The 26411-nt window shown below is 37.7% G+C and overlaps 1 protein-coding gene across 4 annotated transcripts; it reads left to right on the forward strand.

Annotated features, from left to right (window-relative positions):
• The first annotated feature begins 390 nt into the window (after positions 1-390).
• Positions 391-19294, forward strand: LOC121241315 (ABSCISIC ACID-INSENSITIVE 5-like protein 2). 4 transcript variants are annotated; one of them, XM_041139040.1, is made up of 4 exons: positions 391-775; positions 1182-1875; positions 1965-2036; positions 18400-19294. In XM_041139040.1, exons 2-4 carry the CDS (start codon positions 1213-1215, stop codon positions 18478-18480), a joined length of 816 nt encoding a protein of 271 aa, XP_040994974.1. In that variant the 5' UTR covers positions 391-775; positions 1182-1212; the 3' UTR covers positions 18481-19294. The 4 variants fall into 4 exon arrangements, with proteins under 4 accessions (XP_040994974.1, XP_040994975.1, XP_040994972.1 ...); XM_041139041.1 differs by having other exon boundaries at positions 425-775; positions 18946-19294; XM_041139038.1 differs by having other exon boundaries at positions 427-775; positions 1185-1875.
• The last annotated feature ends 7117 nt before the right edge of the window (positions 19295-26411 follow it).

Raw genomic sequence — 26411 nt, forward strand, 5'->3', positions numbered from 1 at the left:
CTATTTCCTTCTTATTTTTAATAATTTTCCTTTCAGATCGATTTTGGGTTCTTCTGATTTTATTCAGAGTTTGATTTTCAGAAATTTGATCTTTTAAGTTTCTAGTTGTGTAGAATTTCTTTTATTTAGATTTCCTTCCAACTTTCTCTGTATCATACTACTATAATCTATTTTACATTATTTAATATATATATATATTACATTTTTAATATTATAAATTGATTATGAAATATTTATTGATAAAATGAACTCTTTTATAGATATATATTTTATTTTATATATATTTGATATATATTTTTTTAATAATTGTAAAAGTGATTATATATAAAAAATTATTTAAAATTATAAAATTCAATATAAATACGATGCGCGGGTGATAGGCTCGTATCTACTAATTGTCAAAGCATGGCCCAGGCCCAGCTAGGAAATTAGGCACATGCCATATAAAATGGAGCAGCGAGCGCCTCCGGCCGCAACGAGGCAACCACCGTAAACGGTATTCACAGAAACCGATCGAAGAAAAGCCAACAATTTTCGTGGCGTTTCTTCTGCTTTTTTTTTTTTTTTTTTTAATCCTCCATTCTCTTCCCCTTCTTCCTTCCCCTCTTCCTCTTCCTCAGTTGTGCTGTGTTGCGTTGCACACATACGTACGTACGCGTACGTACATAGAGTCATAGAGGTTATAGAGGAATACAGATACCAGGCGGGGATTCCTCATGTAAAAGGTGGAAAATCCTTTCACGACTGGTTTGCGGACTTAACCCCAATCCTCCTGGTAGATCTTTTTTGTCCACCTCTTTCATTTCTTTTATCTTCCTGAGGAATTTTGGTTCTACTTGTATTTGTATTGCAAAATGGTGGGAAAATTTGTTGCTATCTTTTTTTCCCGTTTGTAATTAGCTCAAAAACGCTGGACTAATACATTTGGTGAATTTGCTTGCTAACCAATTCACCAGATGAAGCATGAGGGGGTTGTTAGAATCCGTTTGATTGGTATATGTGTGTTTGCGCAATTTGGACGTAAATTGTTGTTCATCTTCAAAGTACCTTTTCTAGATTTTCTTTTTGCTCTTTAAGCTGTAAAACAAACTTGGGAGAAATAAAATGCCACCCAAATACTGCCCTAGGGTTTCTAGTTTATGCTCATTACTAATTTTGAGAAATATTAATGTCTGTTGCAGTAGTAGGCTTCTCTTGTTCGAAGTTTGTTTAATGGGGATTCAAACAATGGGGTCTCAAGGCAATGGTCAACAGCCTCATTTACAACCATCCCCACTGGCAAGGCAGAGCTCATGGTATAACCTCACCCTTAATGAAGTAAAAAACCAATTGGGGGACATGGGGAAACCAGTGGGTAGCATGAACCTTGATGAGCTTCTGCAGAAAGTGTGGGCCGCTGAAGCAAATCAATCCATGGGAATGGACAATGACAACTCCTCTTCAGCATCTTCCTTCCAACGTGAGGCTACTAGTGCAACATTGGCTCAGGCATTGAGTGGGAAGACGGTTGATCAAGTGTGGACAGAGATTCAACAAGGGCGGAACAAGAGGTATGGTGAAGGCCCAAAGGGTCAGGATAGCAATATGAAACTTGGGGAAACGACTTTGGAGGACTTCCTTGTACAAGCAGGGCTTTTTGCCCAAGCTTTTGTAGGTCCTACCATGGGGTTGGATATTGTTGAGGCAGTGACCCCTCAAAGTTTTCCACAAAAGATGGGTTTGTCATCATCCCCTTCAACATGCACGTTATCCGATACAACAACGCCTGGATGGAAAAGGACTGCCTCAGATACATTCGAGAAGGCTTTGGACAGGAGGCTTAAGAGAAAAATCAAGAACAGGGAATCGGCTGCACGCTCACGAGCTAGAAAACAGGTAGGCTTATGTGCTTGTTTCCTTTTCGAAATTACTTATGTTGGTTTATGCTACCCTTGTTCATTGATGAACCATTTGGGACCGCACAGGCTTACCATAACGAGCTAGTGAGCAAAGTCTCACATCTAGAAGAGGAGAATATAAAGCTCAAGAAAGAGAAGGTAAGAATCAGTGTCTCATGTTTTATTTACTTATCAAAAAGATGCTTTATTTATTTTATCTATTTTTTGCTATGTTTCTTCTATAAATACTTTTAAACTTTTTGTGGTGTCTTTTTAGTTGTTACTGTTATATAGTATATTGCTACTAAAAATATAGAATATTAATTTCTAGTGCTGTCTAAAGTTGATAAGGCAGAAGCATTCCATCGTAGAGATAAGTTTATCATGTCATAACTAGAGTGACTTCTTTACTTATAAAAAGAAAAGACTAGAGTGACTTCTTATGTGATGAATTTCGTCTTGATAAAGATAGTCAGTTGTTGCCACACAAGATTATGTATATGATTCTGCATTAAATAATCCCTCTTCTCCCTACAAGACCCAGTTGGTTTTTATTTTACCTATTAAAAAAAAGAACCAGGTGGAAGATGCTTCGTGAGTTCAAGACCTATTGAGCAGCATATGCATCATGTCAGTTCATTGAGACAAGAGACTTTTCAGATATGGAACAAAGAAAAGAAGGAAGTTCTTTACAAAGATGTAATTGGTTGATTCTACTCACTCTTTAGATGAATAGGAGCGGCCAATTGTAAAGAATAAGAAACTATCATAATTTTTATGCCAAATATAGCTTTCCATCATCTACTGATATTTGACAGTGTTGATCATAATTAACAGTAAGAAAATGGAGTTGGGGAAAGTAAGTTTAAAATAGGACTCCTACAAAGTTTGAAAATATGATAGTGGGTAACAGTTCGAAGATCATTATAGATAGATTATAATGAGTTTGATTGTTATTGTTGTTGATGAGTTTATGTCACTATTGCATTGTGCGAAATGCCACTCGCCAGTAGTTATTGGCAAAAGCTGTTCATTGTGGCACTGAATATAATATATCTGGAATTTTCTATGTTGATCGTGGTCAGTGTGTTATATTGTTCTCAATGGAACTGGTTGGCTAGGTAGACGAAATAATTATTTGATATAATATAAATGCTTTGTTAGCCCCATGTTTCATTGCTTTGGAGGATTAAAATGAAGTAGGAGCAATATTGGGGATATATCTCACTATTTAGGCTGCGTTTGGATGTTGAGCTGAACTCAGTTCTTTATGAATAATAGTGAATTGAATAGTGGAAGGAGTTATGTGGAGCTCATCTAAACTGAGTTTAAAGTGTGTTTGTATGTTAAGATGAGTTTTGTACTTTTTATGGGAAGTTGAAAAAGGTTATGGATCCCACTTATAGAGATGTGTTAAGTTGAAAAAGGTTGTGGATCTCACTTGTAATGAGGTTTTGAGTTGAGATAAGTTTAGTAATTTGAGAGTTGGGTGTTTGAATGTTAGACTCAACTTAAAATTAGACTGAGCTCAGCTGAGTCTTGCAACCAAACGTAGCCTTAGTAGATCAATTTGGAAGTTAGGAAAGTTCTTTTCACCAGGTTTGGTTTTGGCCTTTAATTTGTGGGATTATTTTGACACAAATTATAACGACCCAAAAGAAATGGATGAGTTTCTTTAAACCTTAGACAACGTCATGAAATCCCGAAAAGATTTCATGAATAGAGCGACTGATTTGGTTTTAGTCTGTCAGCATAGTTAAATCCTGACCCACTATGGTGATGGGGTTGCCTTTTTATTTATTTAAGGCACTTAGGAGCACAAGCTGGCGAAACGAATTGCACCATTAGTCTCAGATGAATATTTAGGATTTTACAGTGCAATAATATGTTTCCTGCTTTTTGGATGAATAGTAGTCGAGAGTGCTTTTTTATTTATTTATTTTTCAGGTGAATAGTAATACCTAGGATAGTGCCACATGGCAACCAGTTCGAGCAATTGTCAAATCACCATGTAGAATGTACAATTCCACTTAGAATCAGTAGGATTACTTTTTGGTTGGACACATGGCACGATCCTAACTATTCATTTGAATAGTAATAGGACACTTGTCACATGGAGAATGAAGTGTGGTGGAATGGAGGGTAACTAAAGCCATGTGATCATGCCTCTTTTGCCAAACATTATTCTGACCAACCAAAACACTATTTGGTCAACCAAAAAAGGGTTTCGACCCTAGTGCAACCCTAAACCATTGAAAACCAACAAAAACCCTAAATCCTATGTGTTGGCTGAAACCCTAGACTTGGTTTCCAAACCCTAAAGTGGTCGATTCACTTAATCACTTGATAAATCACTTACTCATATTATTAACCACTCAATTATACACTCATACACTCCTAACCACTTTCTTACATCGTGCTAATTACTTTGAGCCAAGAAAATTTTGATTTGGACTTGATCCAACCGAAACCCTAAATGAAACCCTTTCTGTACCCCAAATTGAAGCTCACTCGATTAGGCCCATCTTTGGCCCAGTGAAAACCACCACCAAGCCAAGCATCTCAAGCTAGCTTCTTCCTCCTCCCAAGGCCAAGGCTATGGATGACATGCCACTCATTTGGTACAATTGGAGCCCTACTCCAAAATGACTAGTCAATGGTACAATTAGAACCCTATTAATCATTTTAAAGAGCAAGAACTAATCATTTCCAAGCAATGTAAGATCCAATATACTACCTACACTCATCAGTCAATATGGGGTATCACAATTTTCTCCCATTGAATTCTTGACAACCTTGTGAGGCCATTCCATCGTAGGTGATATGGCTTAAGTCCCACACTTATGGTTGTGATAGAATTTGATATCTTTTCTAACGCCTTAAGGAAAGGCCTAAACTACATCTAGTCCCTACTCCAAAAGGACTAGTCAATACTACAATTGGAGCCCTATTGAAATCATTATAAAGAGCACGGACTTCTCCCTTCCAAGCAATTTAGGATCTCATACACTACCTACGCTCATCAGTCAGTATGGGGTACAACAAACTTCCCACTTAAGTTCTCGACGTCCTCGTCGAGCTATTCCATTATAGATGGCATAGCTCAAGTCTCATATGTTTAGTTGTGATAGGCTTTGATACCATTTATGGCGTCCCAATGGAGGTCCAAGCCACATTTGGGCCTACTTTAAATGGACTAGTCAATGATACAATTGCAACCCATTAAAATCATTATAAAGAGCAAGAATTTCTCCCTCCCAAGCAATGTGGGATCCCATACACCATATTCCCTCATATGCCAATATGGGTATTGCATAAAGCATGTCAATTATATAAATTGCTATGTTTTATGTAGACATTCATTAAGGAAATCCCTTTTTTTCATTAATTGATTTACAACAATATATATACTACATACAATTGACGGTTATACCCTCACAAGTTACACTTATTACAACCATGTCCTTTAACACTTCCCCTCAAGCTGTGGCATGTATATCATATAAACCCAGCTTGAAACAAATAAGTTTTAACCGACTACAATACAATGACTTAGTAAACATATCTACGAGTTGATCTGCAGACTTCAAAAAGGTGTAGAAATGTCACCACTTACTATCTTATCTCGAATGAAGTACAATCAATTTCTATGTGTTTAGTCCTCTCATGAAACACAGGATTAGAGGCAATATGCACTGCAGCTTAATTATCACAAAATAATTAAAGAGGGACAGGAGCCAGAAACCCAATTTCTTGAAGAAGTGTTGCAACTATGTCAGCTCACTAGTAGTGTGAGCCATTGCCCTGTATTAAGCTTTTGTACTAGACTGAGCTACTACTGCTTGTTGCTTACTCTTCTATATAACCAAGTTACCTCCCACAAAGGTACAATATCCAGTAGTAAATTTTCTATCTGAAGGCCATCCTGCCTAGTTAACATCTGAAAAGGCTTCAACCCTAAGATTTCCATTTGATCGATACAACAATTCAAGGCCAAGAGCTCGCTTAAGATAACGAAGAATATGAATTACAACATCCCAATGTGAGACCCTGGACATTTGTAAAAATTGACTCAGTACACTAACTGCATAAGAGATGTCTGGTCTGGTGATAGTGAGATAATTCAATTTCCCAACAAGTCTTTGATACTTGCCTGGATCTCCAAACAACTCTCCTTCCTCTTTAAAGAATTTACGATTTGGGTCCATATATAGGAGTGTCAATAGGTCGTGCACCCAACATGCTAGTTGTTGTGAAATACTATACAAAGCACACACACCAAAGATGGCAAATAAAGTAAAGCAACACAATCAAGAACACGACACACAATATACGTGGTTCGGAAAATTGTCTACGTCCACAGGAGCTGCAGAAATCTTATTAACCAGAGGAGATTACAATCACTCAATCTCAACTCACACTCTCTAGGGCTTTTTGCTTTCTCACACAATATGCACTTACTAGACAATTGTGCTCTCTCAAAATATGCTTAAGACCGTCCAACACAAGTCTAATATGATGAATATATAGTGAGTGGCGCTGAAAACCTAATCTGGCAAAATCTGCGTACTTCGCTCGAGCGGAGTGTCGAGCTCGACTCGAGCGAACAGCCAAATGAACATTGGCTCGAGCGGAGTGTCGGGCAATGGTCAAGCGAACACTAGGGTTTGCGTCTCGCTCGAGCAGAGTGTCGAGCGCGACTCAAGCGAACTTCTCTGACTTGCCTTTGCTCCAGCGGTCTGTCGAGCGAACTTGGCTCGAGCCAACTGTCGAGCCAACTTTCAGCAAACACTTTTTCAGCTCCAAAACCAGTCTCCACATACACCCCAACACTAGTTTCTTCCATAAGATCAAGTGCATATTTCCTCTGAGATATGTTTATACCCTTTTTAGATCTACTAATTTCAATTTCAAGAAAATATCTAAGTTTACCCAAGTATTTTGTCTGAAACTGATCATGTAAAAATTGTTTCTGACTATCAATTCGAGCAGAGTCACTCCCAGTAATTACAATGTCACCCACATATACAACCAACAAAATGTGACCTGTATCACTATGTAGGTGAAATACCAAATGGTCTGTTTGGCATCTATGAAGACCAAATGCCAGTACAACATCAGGAAACCTCCCAAACCATGCTCAAGGAGATTGTTTCAAACCATATAATGCATTTTTTAACTTGCATACAGTACCCTGATACTCCCCCTGAGCAAAAAACCCAGGTGGTTGCTCCATATAAATTTCTTCACGCAAGTCGCTATGCAGAAATGCATTTTTAACATCCAGCTGAAATAAGGGCCAGTCTAAATTAGCAGCAAGAGAGATCAACACTCGAACAGAGGAGATTTTGGCAACTGGGAAGAAAGTCTCCTCGTAATCATTGCCATATGTTTGTGAAACCCCTAACAACCAAGTGGGCTTTCAGATGTTCCACAGAACCATCAGGATGAAATTTGATTGTAAATACCCATTTACAGCTAACAGGTTGTTTACCAGGTGGTAGTGAACAAGATCCCATGTCCCATTATAGTGAAAATCATCCATTTCATTTTTCATAGCTGTCCTCCATCCCAGATCAGCAGATAAAGCATCCTGAACTGTCTTAGGAGTAGAAAGTTTTGAAAGTTGAGAACTAAAACATGAGAATGAAGGAGATAAGGCATGATATGAGACAAATTGGTTAATCATATGTTGAGTAACACAAGAACGAGTACCTTTGCCGAGAGTACCTTTGCGGATAGCAATAGGTGGAAAGTCTGAAGTACTAGATAACTCAGAATTTGAAGATGGAGACACGGTTGGTGGAGGCATGGGAGCCGGCGGCTGCAAGCGACGTGAGTAAACCTGTAAAGGAACTGGGAAAGTCACTAAGGAGGGTTGCGTAAGATTGAGTGAGTATGAAGGAGAAAGTGTAAGAGTAGGTAATGGTATAGAATCACACTCAACACTCGAAAATGTGTCCAAGAAATAGGGTATGGACTCAAAGAAGGTAACATCAACACTTGTGAAATAGCGTCTATGAATAGGACTATAGCAGCGATATCCTTTTTGAATCCGGGAATAACCAACAAAAAAACACTTGGTAGAATGTGGATCAAGCTTATCAAAGCCTAGGTCAAGGTTATGAACATAACAAACATGCCCAAAGATTTTTGGAGGGAGAGAAAATGGCGGAGATGAAGGGAACAAAATGAAGAAGGGAGAGGAACTATCAAGAACTGATGAAGGCATACGGTTATTAAGGTGACAAGCAGTAAGAACACCACCACTCCAAAAACGTTTTGGAACATGCATGTGCAATAAAAGAGGTCGGGTTATATCTAAAAAATGATGATTTTTGCATTCAGCCACCCCATTCTATTGGGGTGTATAGGAACATGAAGTTGATGAACAACAATTCCTTTATTACTTAAGCAAGTAGCAAAGACACTAGATTGATATTCGCTAGCATTATCAGAACGCAATACTTGAACTTTTTTGTTAAACTGGGTTTTAATTTCTTTCCAAAACACTTTGAATATGGAAAAAAGTTCAGATCTTGCGTTCATCAAAAACACCCATGTCACATGAGAGAAGTCATCAACAAATGTGACCAAATACTAAAATTTGTTTGATTCAATATTGATTGGTCCCCATATATTAGAGTGGACCAATTCAAAAGGACTTGATGCTCGTTTATCAACTCGAGGTACAAAAGACACGATGATGTTTACTAAGTTGACAAGCTTCACAAGGAAAGAGAGACGAAAGAGAGGGGATGACCAAGGCGACAATGCCATTCATTAGAAGATGATGTGGAGGATGTAAGGGCTCGAGTTGGTGGTTGGTTAACATCAAGATAATACAGACCACCAGCTTCATGCCCCGTACCAATCTTGTTCCCCGTATTGAGATCCTAAAAGATATATGAAGAGGGATAAAAGGTCACTGAACATTGAAGACTTTGAGTAATCTTACTAATAAACATCAAACTAAAGGGAAAACTGAGAGCATATAGAACAAATGACATGGATATAGAGTCAGTGAGCTTAGTGGATCCAATGCCTATAACTTTAGCAAGGGAGTCATTAGCAAGAGTAACACTTTTTGGAGATGTCACAATATCTAACTTAGATAAGATAGAGGACATCTGGTCAGATGTTCATTAGTTCCTGCATCAATGATCCATGGATCTTGGGTGGATGAGACAATACATGTGGACGCTGTACCTGAGTGGGCAAGAGTAACTGTGGAAGATGAAGCCTGTGCGACCCAAAAGTTGATCATACTCATCCTTTGATATGTTAATCATATCTGGAGTTGGGTTGTAGCTCGGTGACTGTGATATAACATCTTGGCAAATGGCCTGATTAGCGGACCTGGATGGTCTACCATGTAGATCCAACAATAGTCCACCAAGTGGTTAGTGCGGCTACAATGGGTGCACTTACGAGATTGTCAACCTCGAGTGCAATTACCTTTGGCATACTTCCCCCACGTCGAGTGACTTCAGGTGATTGTGGATCAAATTTAGTTGCCATGGACACAAGAAAAAGTCACAATTCAACTGAAAAATCAACTTGAAAAACTAAATTTCGGCTCTGTATCGGTCGAAATCAATCTATATCGGCCGAAACAGTCACGTATAAGCTCGGAACTGGCCTGTATCGGGCCTGTATCTCCCGGTAGCAGTTTTGTATCGGCCTGTATTGGACGGTATCAAGTCCAAATCAGTCAGTATCGGGCCTGAACCATATCAGCCAGTTGCTGTCCTTAAACACGGTTTAGGTTATCCTAAATGAGAATAAGTAGTTTGGGTTATACCTACAACCAAACACTCCAAAGCTTTGACGTTGTTGGCGACGGAGAGCCCTTCCAGCGGTTGATGACAATCGGAAACTCGCCGGGATGCATAGAAGATGACAACGAGTTCAACCCTGGTGCCCAGTATCGGAGACGACGTCGGAAACTCACGAGAGATCACTTGAAACTCCTTTCGGCCAACGACAATGAAGAGAGAAGTCACTAGGATGCACAGCGGATGATGATAAACTCAGATCTGGTAGCAGAAAACACTTGTGAGCTCAAATCCGGCGACAAAAATCAGATAGGACACCGAAAAACACATGTGAGCTCAGGCAACAGTGAGCTTGATTTCGGTTGCTCCTTGCTGAACCACTGTACACCACTTACCACCAGCCGACTACTCATTGCTCTGATACTATGTAGATATTCATGGAGAGAATCCCTTTTTTCATTCATTGGTTTACAACAATATATATACTGCATACAATTGACGGTTATACCCTCACAAGTTACACTTATTACTACCATGCCCTTTAACATTTTATTATATGTAGTTTGTTGATTACTTGATTATCATTCTTCATAATATTAAAATTAAATGGGTTAGTATGCTAAATGTATTATCATCTTATTAAGCCTTTTTTTTTAGTTGAAGGATTTTTTTGTTACATCATTTTTTAAAATGTGTGCTTATTTCAAGTAGACTTGCGCCACTTTGCACTCTGCACTTTGTGCCGCTTTGCATTCTGCACTTTGTGCCACTTTTCACTCTGCACTTTGCGCCTAGACTCTAGATTGCATTTGCATTCAAGTGCGCCTAGCGCTTTCTCCAACACTAGGAGCACCATTTCCCTCACCTCCCTCCCTTTCCTTTCTCCTCCAAGCCTTACTAGATTCAACATCATTGCCACTGCGTACTCCTTCATCCTTGGACTCGTCCATGTCCCCTCACCCAACAAATCCACCAAACTTTTAACTCATAAGACCGTATTGAACACCTCCTCACTCTCCTTACAAGTTGCGAATAACACTTGTAGTTGGAATGGTAGAGTGATATCCCAAAGAGTTACTTATCAAAAAACAATATCCCAAATAGTGACTTGGGCATGCCTTTGATTGATCTAATGGCAGAGCAGGGCAAATGATGCCATGCTTCGATCCGATAGTGGGGTATTAACTGTTGTCAAGTAAGGGCATGCATGGCGTGTACAATGAATAAACCATTGGGAAAGGTAATAGTTATTAGTAAAAATGTAAGGGAATTGATTGGAATAGGTATTTTTATTCACTAGTTTGGTTGTAATACTGGAAAACCCGGATTATATATTTCACTGTTGGATACAACATCTTTGACACTTGACATTCTGTAATATTTAATTGTGATAGCTCAATATTTCTCTGTCCATATGATTGTTCATAAAATAGGATCAAGTGAAAATAAGGACTGGAACTTCAACTTTACTCCCTTGATTGCATATGGAGGCATAACTTAGAAAACCATCTTAAAAATTATATCAATGTTGACTAGTCAGTGGTAAACGACTTCATAAAAAATTTGTGACGTGGGTATTTGAAATTAGGATGATTGATATAATGGAAACAAAGTAATATGAAAAAAATATGACAAATTTAGCTGAATTTCACAATTCTTTTTAGATTAAGAACTATTTTTTAGAACTAAAGTAGGGATTAAAGCATGAAAGTGGAATCAAAGAGAGAGTTTGAGGTACGCATCAACTTCATTTAGGATCAACAACCTTGAACAAAATGGAGAGACTTTTTTATTGGCACTAGCATCCAGGATGAAGTCCTGATTAATCCCAGGGAGGTGTACATGCCCTCAACAAGGAGTTTTCCACAAGTGCATCTTGCATAATTCAAGAGAACATTCCCTTAGTCTGATAGCCCCAAGAGTGTGAATGTGAAGTTTCTAACGTAGGATGTTCGGCTTATACTGTTTACCCCAAGGCCACTATGGCACCCTTGGGGTTTCAAAATGGAGAGAGTTTGATAGTTGAAAATGCCTTATGCTCGAGTCAAAAACTAGGAAAAAGCTTTGCAAGAGGAAATGGGGGTGGTGTGTACAAGAGAAGGGGGGTGTGTAATCCAATACATTGAAGAGGTTGGAAGAAATTCTACGTCGTTGATGGTAGTAGGAGTGAGAGCCAACTTAATGGTTAGTGATGAGAATGCTTTTATGTGAATATTGATCAGTGTGCCATTTCCGTCGAGAAAGTTATTTGAATGGAGTGGTGTAACAATCCAAGGAAAGCTAAGCCACATCTAGGTTTGTATTTAGAAAGATTGATCAATATTACAATTTGAATCTCTTGGAATCATGATAAATTGCAAAAAGTTCTCCTTCCTAGGTAGTGTGAAATCCCATTCACCATGATTCTATACTCAATATAGATATTATGTATAGCTATCCTTAGAAATAATAGAGTTTCCAAACAAATGGAATAGCAATTATATTACAAGCTCTAATCCTTGCACCAAACCTGTCGGAAGAGTCTGTGGAGAGTAGTGACGGTGGACTAGACAATTGAGTGGGAGGATGATAAGGCTTGGTGGCAAATCACATGGTTGGGGGTGCTTTCACACGGGCTAACAACCGGGCATGGTCAAAGTTGGACAAATTTCCTGTATCTCCTTGGGAGGCCCATTTGCAGAGTATTGTTAGAAGAGATTGCCTTGGGTATGGTCTGATCATTTTCCCATTATGTTGAATTGTGGGGGGTATTCATGGGGGCACAAGTACTTCAAGTTTGAAAATGTAGTTAAAAGTTGATGGTTTTGTGGATATGGTGAGACAATGGTGGTCCTCTTATCAGTTTTTGGTACTCTGAGTTTTTTATATTGGCATGCAAGCTTAAAGCCTCAAAGAATGATTTGAAGAAGTGGAATGTGGATGTTTTTGGGTATGTTGCTAGTCAAAGGAAGTCCCTTTTCAAAGAAATGCAAAGTTTGGAGGGTAAGGCAATCCATCATTTTTGTCGGACCAGACCGTTAGCTACTGGTCCGGTTGGTCCATTCAGTCTGATTTGGTCCATGAACATTTTTTTCCTCTTTTTTCTTTTTTTGACAAAAATTAATACAAAAAACTAATTAAATTAATAAAATTAAAATTAAGTGATCTTTTTAACATTTTATATATGGTCAATGAATATTAAATAACTTCATTGTATATTTAGTTAATGGTAATCCATTGGATGAAAATTACAAAATTAATTTATACAAATACTACATAAAATAATATATTATATATATATAATATTTAAAAATATATATATACATTTGGTCGGTCTCGGTTTAGTCTGGTCAATAAAAACCACACCTCGAGACCAACCAATAAGACTATCGGTCCGGTCCAGTCCAGACCAAACCATTCGGTTCGGTTGGTTTTTCCAGTTTGGACCGATAGTCTTACACCCATAATAAGGGCTTTGTTGGAGGAGTCAAGGAGGAAAAGTTTCATGGCTACCAAACTTGAAAAGCTGATTTTGTTGGAGGAGTCAAGGAGGAGTTTCATGGCTACCAAACTTGAAAAGCTGATTTTGATGGGGGAGATCTCGTGGAGGCAAAAATCTCGGTCTCTTTGGTTGAAAGGATATAGATGTACAAAGTTTTTTCACTAGGTGGCCAATTTTCATCGTAGGAACAATAATGCCATTGAGATGCTCCATTCTCAAGGTCATGTTCTCAATGACCATTCTGAGATCAAGGACCATGTTGTTCACCATTATAATTTATGAGAGACTCCATACGAAATGGTATATGTGGAGGTAGGGGTGAAAATAAAAACCGGTAAACCGTTGCACCGGCCCAAGCCGGTTGATTCAGTTTGGTTCCAAACCGGTTCGGTCTGGTACCGGTTTCATCTTTTGAAAAATCGGCCAGAATTGGTCCAATTCCGGTTTCCCTTTTTTTTGCACCAGACCGGACCGGTTTGTATATATATATATATTTATTTAGTTTTTATATGATTTTTTTATTATATATGATTTTTATATATAATACATATACTTATATATAAAATAATTTTATATTATATGCTAAATTGCTAATTAATATAAGACTAAATTTTAAAATCTTATTACTCATAATAATCAAATAACATAAAATTAATATAACATAAAATTTTAATCTTAAACATGAACATGTGTTTGATCATATATATTATTAATATAAATATAAACTATATATATATATAAAGGATAAATACATTTTATGGGATAAGAAATTATAATATATATTCTTTTTCATAAATACATTTCTATACATTTGAATCATTTGATCATATACACTTATATAAAAAGTGTATATAACTATCATATAATATATTACTAGCATATATGTAACCACGAGCATATTAATTATTATCACTAACATATATAATCAAATATATAAATAAATTGACACTAATATATTATCACTAGCATTTTATCACTAACATACATAAATTATAAATAAGTTAGACACTAACGTATGTGTAGTTAAGTAGCTATTAGTATTAGTATATCACTATTAGTAATCCACCATATAAATGGAGATAAATATATTATAGTATTAGTATTAGTATTATATATATATATATAAATAACTATATAAATCACTATAACTATATAAATAACTATATATTATCTATTGTATAGTACTTACAAAAAAAAATAGTATAATATATAGTATTAGTATATATATATATATATATGTAATATATACTATATATAGTATATATATGCTATATATATTTTATATATACTATATAATATATATAGATACCATATATAGTCCCAACGGCGTCGTTTATATATATGGACCCATGAAACGGCGTCGTTTTTAGGGGGTTACAGTTACCCTACCCTCTCGTGACCCCCTCACTTCTCAATTCTCACTATTCTCAGTCTCTCCCATTCACTCTCACTTTCAGTCAGAACTCTCTCACACCACCCCTCTCTCACGCCGTCAACAACCACTCGTTGTCAACACCCTCTTGCCTCTCGGTAATCGGTATGTGAACACTTTCATTGCGACAATTCATTGCAATTTGCTTCATTTCATTTAGGGTTTTTAATATTTATTGAATTTGCAGATTTAGGATGGATTACATCTCAATTTACTTGATTTAGGGTTACAAATTTAGCATGTGTTACATCTCAATTTACTTGTAAATTTGTAATCTTTGCAGAAGTCATGAATATAGTCCTTTGATTTCTCTACTGCTTTATGGATTTCATTTCTTTAATTTTAAATCTTTTTTTTTATGATATTCATTATTCTGTGTATTTTTGTATTCTATGTATTCTCTATTGCAAATTCTGTGTATTCTCTATTAATCTTTATTTTGTGTGTATTGATATAAGGAACCCAAAAGCTTTTTCTCTTGTGCTGTGTAACGAGAAACAGGGTACTTTGCCCTTTTGGCTTGTGGTTACAATTCCTGTACTTGAGATTCCTTATATCAATTTATCTGGTGTCTATTGAACACTTATAAAAAAAAGTTAGTTTAGGTTGATCCTTCCTTCCTTCTTTTTGTGTGTAATTTTTGTCAATGGGTATCAATATGTGCATAATTTCATATTGTAAAAACTTTAATGAACTTCTGATTTATGGCAGATTTTTTTTTAGTGGTAGATGATTAAAACCGAAAAACTGGACCCGAACCAGTAAAATCGGAAGTACTGGTTTAGAGGTGTAATAGTTGCGGTATCGGTTCTTCAAAACTCAAAACTGGTGTATATTGGTTCGGGACCGAACCGGTTACACCCCTACGTGGAGGCCAAAACTTGATATTTTGGCTTTTGAGACTATTGATATTCTGAGTGCTAATCAATTAGAAAGACTGTTTGACAAGGGTGAGGTGCATTGTGTGGTGAGAAGGATGGCCAAAGATAAAAGTCCCTGGTCCAGATGACTTCTCCATGGAATCTTTTTAGGAGTGTTGGAACATCGTGAAGGAGGATGTTATGAGTGTTTTCCATGAATTCTTTTCTTTTAGGAAGTTCGAGAAACGCCTTGATACGACATTCATTGCACTATTTCCAAAGAGGGCGGGACTTTGGTTGTGAAGGACTTTCGTCCCATTAGTCTTGTGAATGGGGTGTATAAGATAATATCCAAGGTACTAGCTAATCATATAAGCACGGATATGGAGAAGATAATTTCAAAAATCTCAAAAGTCTTTGTTAAGGGAGACAAATTCTTGACTCAGTGCTTATAGCAAATGAATGTTTGGAGAGTGGATTGAGAAGTGGAGTGCCGGCCATTCTATGTGAGCTAGGTATGGAAAAGGCTTATGACCATGTGAACTAGGCTTTTCTCTTTTACTTGCTTGAGAGGTGTGGTTTTGGAGAGAGGCGGTGTATTGGATTAAGCATTGTGTTTGCCACTTTTCAGCTCTCTGTCTTGGTAAACGGTACCCTTTGGTTTCTTTTAATTGCTCATGTGGTTTGAGACAAGGGGGGACTTGGTGCCCCTATTTATGTGATTATTATTGATGCGTTTAGTTAGGATGTTGGAGGTTGTGGTTGATGCGGGATTTCTCTTTGGAGTACTAACAATGGTTTTATTAATGTTTCTCATCTTTTTGTAGATGACACACTACTTTTTTGTGATACAGATCCGAGTCATTTTTGGCGATGAAGACTTTTTTGATTTGTTTTGTAGCTGTCTCTGGCCTAAAGGTGAACTTAGGGAAGTCCGAGATGGTGCCGATGGGCAAACTCAGGAACATTAGAAGTTTAGCAAGTATTTTCGGTCCTAAGGTAGCTTCATTGCCTATGAAATATCTAGGTCTTCCTCTTGGGGCCTCTTCCAAGGTTAAGGCTATTTGGGATGGGGTAGTGGAGAAGATGGAGATAAGATTGGCAGGAAGGAAAAGGTTGTACTTGTCAAAAGGGGGAAGAACCACACTAATCAAGAGTATAGTCTTAAATCAGGGACCAAATACACAATAGTAAGTTAGTAACGCATGCAGCAACTAACTTCATCCTCAGCATGAATAAAATTATTATTTTTCCATAAGTAATCAAGAGTTTTATTGAAAAGCTTGAAAGGAATTGCCCAAGTACGCAAGATGAGTACTGGAGAAACCCTTAAAATTAAGGAAAGAGAGAGAGAGAGAGAGAGAGAGAGAGAGAGAGATACAACTTGCAAGGAAATCATGAAAGATCAGCTCGTTAAAGTCTACTGTGGCTGTCCATATAAACAAAGTATTGAAAAATTAAGTTTTAAATCATTCCATCGTCTGCTCTTGGTCTTTAAAAGTTTCCATTATTTCTTTCCCTCCAAATGCATCATACTAGACAAGAGAGGGATCATCTTCCACACTGCTGCAATTTGTGTGCTGCCATATAATCCTCTCCAGGTTTGCAAGGAATTATTGAAACCATCTGGGCATAGCCCAAGCCAACCCAACTCATCTAAATAATCCATTCCTCAAGGCTCTAGCAACCTCGCAAAGGAGTAAAAGGCAAAGGACTAAACATGAATTAAATGATACATGAAGTCTAGGACATACCTGATTTGGTTTGGAGGATGATATACTTGTGGGGGACTTGCTTTGATTAGGAAAGTAGGCCTCGTTTTCCCCTCTGTAAAATAGGATTGAAGAGAGTGACTGGAGATTGTTACTCCCTACTTGTGCATAAGCTTAGTAGCAGCCTACCCTCTGGGGCACCTAACAGGTGTTTGGACGGTGCCAAGAATGCAGTAGATTTGCAAGTGCTCCCTTTAGTCGGGTCCAACTAGAACCTAACCCTGGCCTCACCCGGAACTAGGCCTTGATGATGATTGTTGGATGGTCCTTGTGAAATGGCCTGAGAATGGTGGGAGGTCTTTCCTATAAAGTAGCTCATACCATTCTCCCCTTCAAGAGATGGTAATTAGGGAGATTGTATTGTAATACTAGTCCTTCTAGTCCTTTTAAATTTTGGGGGGTCAACCTTGTGCTTCCATCGTTCATTGCACATGGTTTTCCCTTTCGTATGGCTCCAAAACCTTATTCAGAGCCTGACCATTATTACTGCCAAGCAATATGTTTCTTTTTGTCTCATCATTTAGAAATAAATTCTGCTTACATGGACTAGTAATTAATAATTGATGATTTGCTAATACCCTTTATGGATAAATATAAAAAAAAAAATGATGATTGGCTGGACCAATCACTGTCGCAATTTGGAATTTTTAGTTAGTCATGCATTTTTACAATTTGGGTGATGTTAAACCAGAGTAACAGATTGGATCATGCCACCAGCTTTTTTGTTTTCATAAAATTGTTATGACCTCCATCCCCTTTCCAATCTTCACGTAGGAAGAAGACTTAAAATTACTACTGTTTTTGGAGATGGTAGAAACTCATTTTTCCATGATACAATCTTGGCATGTCGCACTATAAAAATTCTGTAGTGGGTAGTATTTAGTTATTTGATGCAATCCCCCCAAACATATTGAATAGATATTCTGCTATACAATTTCCTGTACTTACCCATATGATATTTAGTTGCCAAATGCTCTCGGACTTAAGATTTAATGTTTTCATTCTATTATTCCAATGGCTTCCTGAGATACACTAGTTACTTACCATGATATGACAGAAGCGACCCTTAGATATATATTATTACATATAAGCTGTCCTTGGTAGATGTTTCTATACAATTTTTTTTTTTTCAAACTTGTCATTCTACCTCTTTTTAATGTTTAATCCAATATAGATTTTTTTTCCTATTGGTCCTATAGGAATTTGATAACATGTTGCCTCGTGAATCATCACCTGAAACAAAATACCAGCTCCGAAGAACAAGTTCAGCCTCTTTTTGACATGATGTCAGAGCTGAAGGTTTGCAGTTTCGTATTGTTGGGACTAATATGCCGTGGTTCCTGGGCAGCTGCTTTGGGATTTCTTAACAAGGCCGCCGATTGCTGCCAACGATGTGCTTCCCACCATTAGAGTTTGGCTTTATGCAAATTTATGACCAACTGATTTATAAATTATATGCTGCAGCAAAAATGCCATGTTGATAAATGTACCGTGTTGATAAAATAAGGAAAGAATGGAGTCCATATTAGTTGCATATTGGTTCAACATGATCTTATTAGCTTGATCTCTTTAGCAATGGGAACTTTAACATTATGATTGACCAAGTTATTCTTTGTAAAACTCGGGGGTTATGTCGTCTTCATGGTGCGTACATATCAGTGAAGTGGGGTTTTTACTATTATGAATTCATTTTGTGGGTCTAAGTTCATTAGTTGTTTGAAATCTGTTTAAACATGCAATTGTAGATCCGAAGAGTTGGATGCTCAAGACTCCTCAAGCTGGAACGTTTTGCAGATTGATTAGAATGCGCAGTTTGGTGGTGGTTTGAAGATCACGGTGGCAGCTTGTCTTTATGGATTGAATTCCTGGTTCTACGGTTTTCATGGTTAAGATAGAAACTATGGCACATTTTTGAGTATTTATTTATTTATAAAAAGAAATAGGCGATGGAACCGAAGGTTTCTCTGGACAGGTCTGAAACAAGGCAATTGCAGTTGGGTCAAATAATTGCAGTTTTCACCTTTCAAATCTTCATTAGTGTTTCTATAGTCTCTGAATAGCCATCACTGGAAATGGAAGAAGTTATTCATTTTAGTTTTATAGTAAAATAGAAATAGAACCCTGAAAAGATACTAAACTATTTGGAGATTTAGATCTCCCAAAGTTCGAATAGTTACACTGTTAGGTTTGGATAGTGAGTTGAGTTAAGTTGAAATGAGATGAGATGAGTTGAGTTGAAATGAAAGTTAAAAGTTGAATAAAATATTATTAGAATATTATTTTTTAATATTATTATTGTTTTGTGATTTGAAAAAGTTGAATTGTTTATTGTATTTTATGAGAAGATTTATGAAAATTGTAATGATGAGATAAGATGGGTTGAGAGTATTTCTCAATTCAAACCATAAATGAATTTTACAACATTTATAGTTCTCTAAGTGAATTTCTTGAATGGTATTAAATATTCAATAAATGTTATAAGATTCACATCGTATCTCTATCTCTCATTTTAGATCTCTCTATCTCTCATTTTAGATCTTGGGTTCTGAAGGAATCTCTAAGAAATATAAATCCACTATTTGTTATAGTGCAATAGGCAATTGATGAATCATATTATACCCAAATTTCTTTATACACCTTTTAATAATAATGAATTATTTGACGTTATTTAATTGAAACGTGATCCAGTCTCGATGGATAGATCACCAACTAACACTTTTTTCGCCTGCGGATGGTCAAGTTCTCCCTACTTGAACCAACACAAGGCAGAGGGGCTCGTCATCCCCACTTTGCCATCTCACAGTGTTTGGATACCCTAGGGCAGAGCTACCTAATGAAATATTTGGCAGGAGAAGGGTTTTCAAGCCCCCAACGAACCTTCAAGGTTTTTTTTTTTTTTAATTGTTCTATTCCTTTAAAATTCTCTTCTTTTTACACATAATATATTTTTCCATAAAGTGGCCCGCAAATTTAATTAAATAAAGAAAATAAAATTTTGACCAAACACCCTCTATGCTATAGTGTTAGATACAAAATAAATTAGGCTTAGCTCACTGTATGACCATCATTAAAGGCAAAAGGAAGAGAAAGAAAAGACAAGTTGAAAGAAGTGAAAGTAAAGAAAGTCAAGTGAGACACGCAAAGGGGAAAATGCGACAATGATATAAAGCTGACAAGAGATCAACTATTCTCAGGAGGCCCAATAAAAAGGGTATTTCCCTACAAGACACTAGAGACTTCTCGAGGCCTTCTTCTACCTTCCTCTTGGGGGCTTTAAAGACATCATCTTCTTCCTCTAGGCAAGAGGAACTTCAACTTCCATTGTGCTACCTCTATTGTACTGAAAGATACGTGAGGCTATGAGAGACTATACAAATCACCAAGCATAGTGCATTTGCCTCAAAATCCCTTATGGATGTAGACTTTAAGCTGAACCACGTAAATCTGTGTGTCTTTCTTTCATTTACATCTTATTTATTGTCTACTTTCATGGATGAACTCAAGAACACAGTATCAAAGCCCAAGCCACTATCGTGGGTTGTACAATGGTATCATTGGGTTCCAGCCGAGATCGAAAAATGCATCAATAGCTATTGCATACTTTGATTGAGGTATATATGTTTTTTTAGCTATAGCCCTTAGAGGGATCGCCTACCTACACACTACAAAGGTATGTGGGCCCAATGGAGCGAGCCCATGAAAATTAGCCTCCGATAGCCAACCCGAACCATGCAGTGTAAGCCCTAAACATTTCAACACTACCAACAATTAAAGGGAATTCAAATCCTCTCCTGGATAAAGGCAAGATTTAAATAAAAACAAACCCTGACCCAATTTGAATAAAAGGATTAGATTGTTACATGAGCCAAATGAGCCATCTCCCCTTTCTTATATATATTAGAGGGGATCCACAATCGAGGTAAGTGACTTTCTAATCTGGGATTCCTAAAGATGTTACACAGGTTATCTGACTTAGGCATCGGAGACGTTTCATACCCTTCAAGCCTTCTCTGAGTGAACTGGTGCAGGGTCATTAAAGGTGTTCACAGTGGTGAGAAACACGTCCATAAAAGTTGGTGTCGTCTGTGTAATAGGTAAATTGCATCCTAACATGCTTTTCGCATGCCTGCAACAATAAGCTCTCAAGCAACCTGACACTAGGAAGTTATTTTTATGGATATGTGGAAGGAAGATTGGTTGAAATGGAGGAGAAATTGAGAAGAGCAACAACGGAAATTGAGTCTCTCCAGTGCAAAAATGAGGCCCTGAATCGCAAGAACATCGCCTTAGGAGAGGTCGCTGCACCAAGCTATATTGATAGGGAAGAGGCGGAGTCGTAAAGTACAAGAAAAACCCTCAGCAATGACGATGAGAAAAGATTAGCTCCTTCGTCTATAGGCGCATCTTCATCTGTAGGCGCTCTTTCGTCTGTACCTCTCTCGCCAAAGTTAAAGGTCTTGCTGGTCGAAATGTACGACGAGTCCAAAGATCCCATTGAACATTTAGAAATATTCAAAGCCTAATTGACACCCCCATGGTTTTCCCGGGGAGATCAAGTGTTGAGCATTTCCTTTAACCTTGAAAGAAGCTGCCCATGGATGGTTCGGAGAACTACAGCTCGACTCTATAGACAACTTTGAGGAGTTAGGTAAGCAGTACTTAACCCAGTTTATGGAGAGTAGAAGGAGAATGAGACATGTCGCATATCTTCTCACCATGAAACAAAAGTGAGGACGAAAATCTGAAGGCTTAACTCTCCCGTTTCAACAAGGAGTGCATGATGGCAGACGACCAAGATGAAAAGATCACATTAACAACTCTGCTAGGAGGAATCTAGCCCAAAAACTCATTTATGGCCGAATTGGCAAGGAAACTCCAACCACTCTACATGAATTCATTGAAAGAGTAGACGACTTTGTCTACGCCAAAAATACTCTTTGGCCCTGACTGCACCAAGAAAGTTGGAGATGGAGCAATCGGAGGACCAAACAAAGAAGAGCACCCCAGGAAGAGACCAAGAAAAGGATCCAAGAACCAAAAAGAACCCACATGAAAGAAGGCGGGAAACAAGCATTCCGGCGCGAATGATGAATTATAGGGTACAATATTCCAACATAAATGTCCAAGACAAGATCGGGGAGCCGATTCATGACAACAACCATATTCAAAGAACCCAACGATTTTGCACCTATCATAATGTAGGGGCATCATACAGAAGACTACCACACCTTGAAAAGAAAAATCAAAGAGATGCAAGACAGTGAAAAACTCGAGTGTGTAGTCGCCCGAAACTCTTCGCCCCTAGGCAACCAGGCGAGAAGAGGAAAGACCGAGAGCAAAGGCGCCAAAGAAGTGAAAGCCCAAGAAGAAGAAAAACCACTAGGGAACACCACGATTGACCCCCTGGCCAAGGTCAAGACCAAAATGATCCTCCCATTGGGGAGATTCGCACCATTGTCAGAGGATTCGCTGGAGGCGGCCCCACCTCCTCCAAACAAAAATCTTATGCACATAAATCCAAGTACGAAGAAGTTTTCAGTATTAGAGGATCGGAAAAGTAGCCTATAGCTATAATATCCTTCAGTGATGACGATTGCAAGGGAGTAATATATCTATAATGATGCATTGGTAGTGACTATGTTGGTGGCCAGCTACACCACACGAAGGATACTCATTGACAATGGCAGTTTGGTTCACATTCTATTTTGGGATGCTTTCATGAAGATGGAAATCAACCAAAGCAGACTACGCCCAACACCTACCCCATTGAAAGGGTTCTCAGGATAAGCGGTGCAGCTTGTTGGCTCAATCGCCCTACCAATTTTAGCAGGATCTTGTCCCCATACAGCCACCATAATGACAAACTTCTTATAGTGAAGACCCAATCATCTTACAATGCCATTATTGGCCAACCAACCTTGAACGCTCTCAGAGTCAAATTTCCATGGAAGCAGGCATTGGGAAGTTTGTGGCAAGCAAGTACTTGCACGAGAATGATATGTACAACAGCTCAGAGATAGAGAAAAAAATGTTAGAATAGTCAAATCCTCAGTGGTAGGCGAACAATTTCCACCCCTCCTCCCGAGATCATGGTACATGAAGCGGAAACTTGAGATGAAGAGACCTTGAATCAAGGCAAGCCCGACGATCCTCTCGAGCTAATCACCTTGAACCTAAATCACCTTGAGGCCACGGTAAGGATCGAGACCAAAATAGAAGGCGAAGAAAGGTGAGAACTGCAACAACTCCTAATCGAACACCGGGACGTCTTCGCTTGGAGCCACAAGGACATTACAAAGATTGTTGAGAAAGTTATAGAACATCGATTGAGTGTTAATCTAGATGTGCGGCCAGTCAAACAAAGAAAATTGAGTTTTAGTAACGAGAAATATGAAGCCATCGTAGAGGAAGTTGATCACCTTCTGGCAACTGGATTTTTCAAAGAAACCCAATACCCAAAATGGCTTTCAAATGTAGTTCTCATGAGGAAATTCAATGGCAAAGGGCAAATGTGCATTGATTTCACCGATCTTAATAAGGCATGCCCAAGGATAGAGGTGTAACCGGTCCGGTTTGGTCCTATTTTGGACATGTTTTAGAACCAAACCAGTATACAGAAGTTTTGAGATTTGAAGAACCGATACCGTAACGGTTACACCTCTAAACCGGTTCGATCTAGTTTTTTGGTATATTATATATATATATATAATATGTTATATATGTTATAGTATATAATAATATAGTGATAATATATTGAAGTATATTATAATATATATTATAATTGTATTATAGACTATAGTGATATATTATAATATATAATAGAGTGATATATTATAATGTGTAGTGATATTGTATTAGTATAACTACTAATACTAAAAACTATAGTGATAATATATAGTTATTTATATAGGATTTTAAATTTTAATGTTATTTTAATTTGTAATTTAGCATATAATGCAAGATTATTTTATATATAATTAAATATATTAGATATCAAAATTATATATAATATAAATGATCATATAAAAAATATTTTATATAATATAAAAAATTAAAAATATATATTTATATGAACCGGTCCAGTTCAGTGTTAGAAAAAGGAAAACCGGAACCAGACTGATTTCTACCGGTTTTGAAAAAAATGGAAACGGTACCGAACCAATCTGATTTAAAACCGGACCGAACTCACCGGTTCACCAGTTTTGTTTTTCACCCCTACCCGAAGGACAGCTTCTCATTATCCCAAATCGGCCTAAATGTACAGTCCACCGCAAACATCGAATGTTAAGTTTTATAGACATCTATTTTGGGTATAACCAAATCTGGATGAGCCAAGTCGATCAGGAAAAAACAACATTCATAACTAATTGGGGGCCATATTGCTACAAAGTGGCTTTTGGCTTAAAGAATGTTGGAGCAATGTACCAAAAATTGGTGAACATAATGTTTAAAGAACAGATTGAGTGGAATATGGAAGTATATGTTGATAATTTGCTAGTCAATAGTAAAGAGCCGGAACGACACGTTGAAGACCTGAGGGAAGCTTTTACTGTGTTACAGCAATACAAAATGAAACTAAACCTGACAAAATGCGCATTCAAGGTGTAGTTAGGCAAGTTCCTGGGCTTCATGGTGTCAGAAAGAGGGGTTGAAGCTAATTGGGAGAAGGTCCAAGCAATTATCTAAATGGGGCTGCCAAGGAACCTGAATGAGGTAAAAAGGATGGTAGAGAAAATAACAACGCTCAACAGGTTTGTGTCAAGGTCAACAAACAAGTGCCTACCGTTCTTTTGAGTCTTGTGGAAGGTACAAAATTGGGACACTGAGTGCGAAAGCGCATTGACACAACTCAAGGAATACCTGTCGCACCCCCCACTCTTAAGCCAAACTAAGTAAAGAGAGACCTTGCTCCTATATTTGTCGGTCACGCCAGAGGCTATATACCCCGCCCTAATACGTGACGAAAGAAAGATACAAAGACCAGTGTGCTACATAAAATGGGCCTTAAGGGGAGCCGAGACCCGATACTCTAAAGTGGAAATGTTAGCATTTGTGTTAGTAGTGGCTGCTCCCTGGACATCTCCAAGCCAACGGGCAAGTTGAAGCAACAAACAAAATGATAATGAGCATACTAAACAAGAGGCTGGAGGAGAAAAAAAGGTGTCTGGACCGAAGAACTCCCAAGAATACTTTGGGCATATAGGACAACTGCCAAACCCCCGACCTGAAAAACCTCTTTCACCTTGACCTATGGCAACGAGGCACTAATACCTGTAGAAGTGGGGAGGATGCCAAGCCACAGAACCCAACACTTCATTGAAGGGCATAACATCGAGGTACTAGAAGAAAATCTCAATTTGCTGGAAGAGAAAAGAGTTGAGGCAGAGATCAGGGCAACAACCAACAAAAGGAAGATAGAACAATATTTCAACAGAAGGGTCAAAGCGAGGTCCTTCAAAACAGGAGAAACTAGGTAGGTTTGGGGCCTTAGATAAGACAAAAAATTCTCATCTAATGTCATTTCATCTAATCTCATCTTATTCCCAAATATAATTCAAATACAAAATTTTAAAACTAATCATTACAAATTTTTCAAACTTTCAAATAAAAAATAAAAAATAATTCCAACTTTTTCAAATCTCCAAACAAAAATAATATTATAAAACTATATTATTACAATATTTTAACTTTATAATATTTTTATTCAAAATTTTCTCTCTCATTTCTCAAAACCTAAAAAATACTCAACTCAAACTATCTCATTACTATTCACAAACTATCTTACTACTATTCACAAAATTCTCATCTCATCTCACTCCTCAAACAAGCCTATTAAAAGAAGCTAGCGTCACCACTACAGAGGAAGGCAAACTTGGTCCACGGTGGGAATCCCTTACGTAGTAGTGGCAAGCCAAAAGCCATGATCATACCTCTTCAAAGATGCTCGAGGAAATGAGCTACCTCACCCATGAAATGCCGAACATTTAAAGAAGTACTTTGTATAACTCCCCATGTAATCGTGTTAACAAAATAAAAGGTTGTTAGCTCCCATATTTTAGCTTTGCATCTAGAGAACAAAGGAAGAAATGCCTGACACAAAGTCGACTGTCTCCACTTAAACCTGGTGAGCAAAGGAAGAAACAACTCAAAGGATGTTTCCCTCCTCGCCCTTTAGCGCGGTCAAGACCATATCCAGCCTAATACAGAGCCG

Source organism: Juglans microcarpa x Juglans regia, chromosome 7S, assembly GCF_004785595.1.
Source record: "Juglans microcarpa x Juglans regia isolate MS1-56 chromosome 7S, Jm3101_v1.0, whole genome shotgun sequence".
NCBI classification, from domain to species: domain Eukaryota; kingdom Viridiplantae; phylum Streptophyta; class Magnoliopsida; order Fagales; family Juglandaceae; genus Juglans; species Juglans microcarpa x Juglans regia.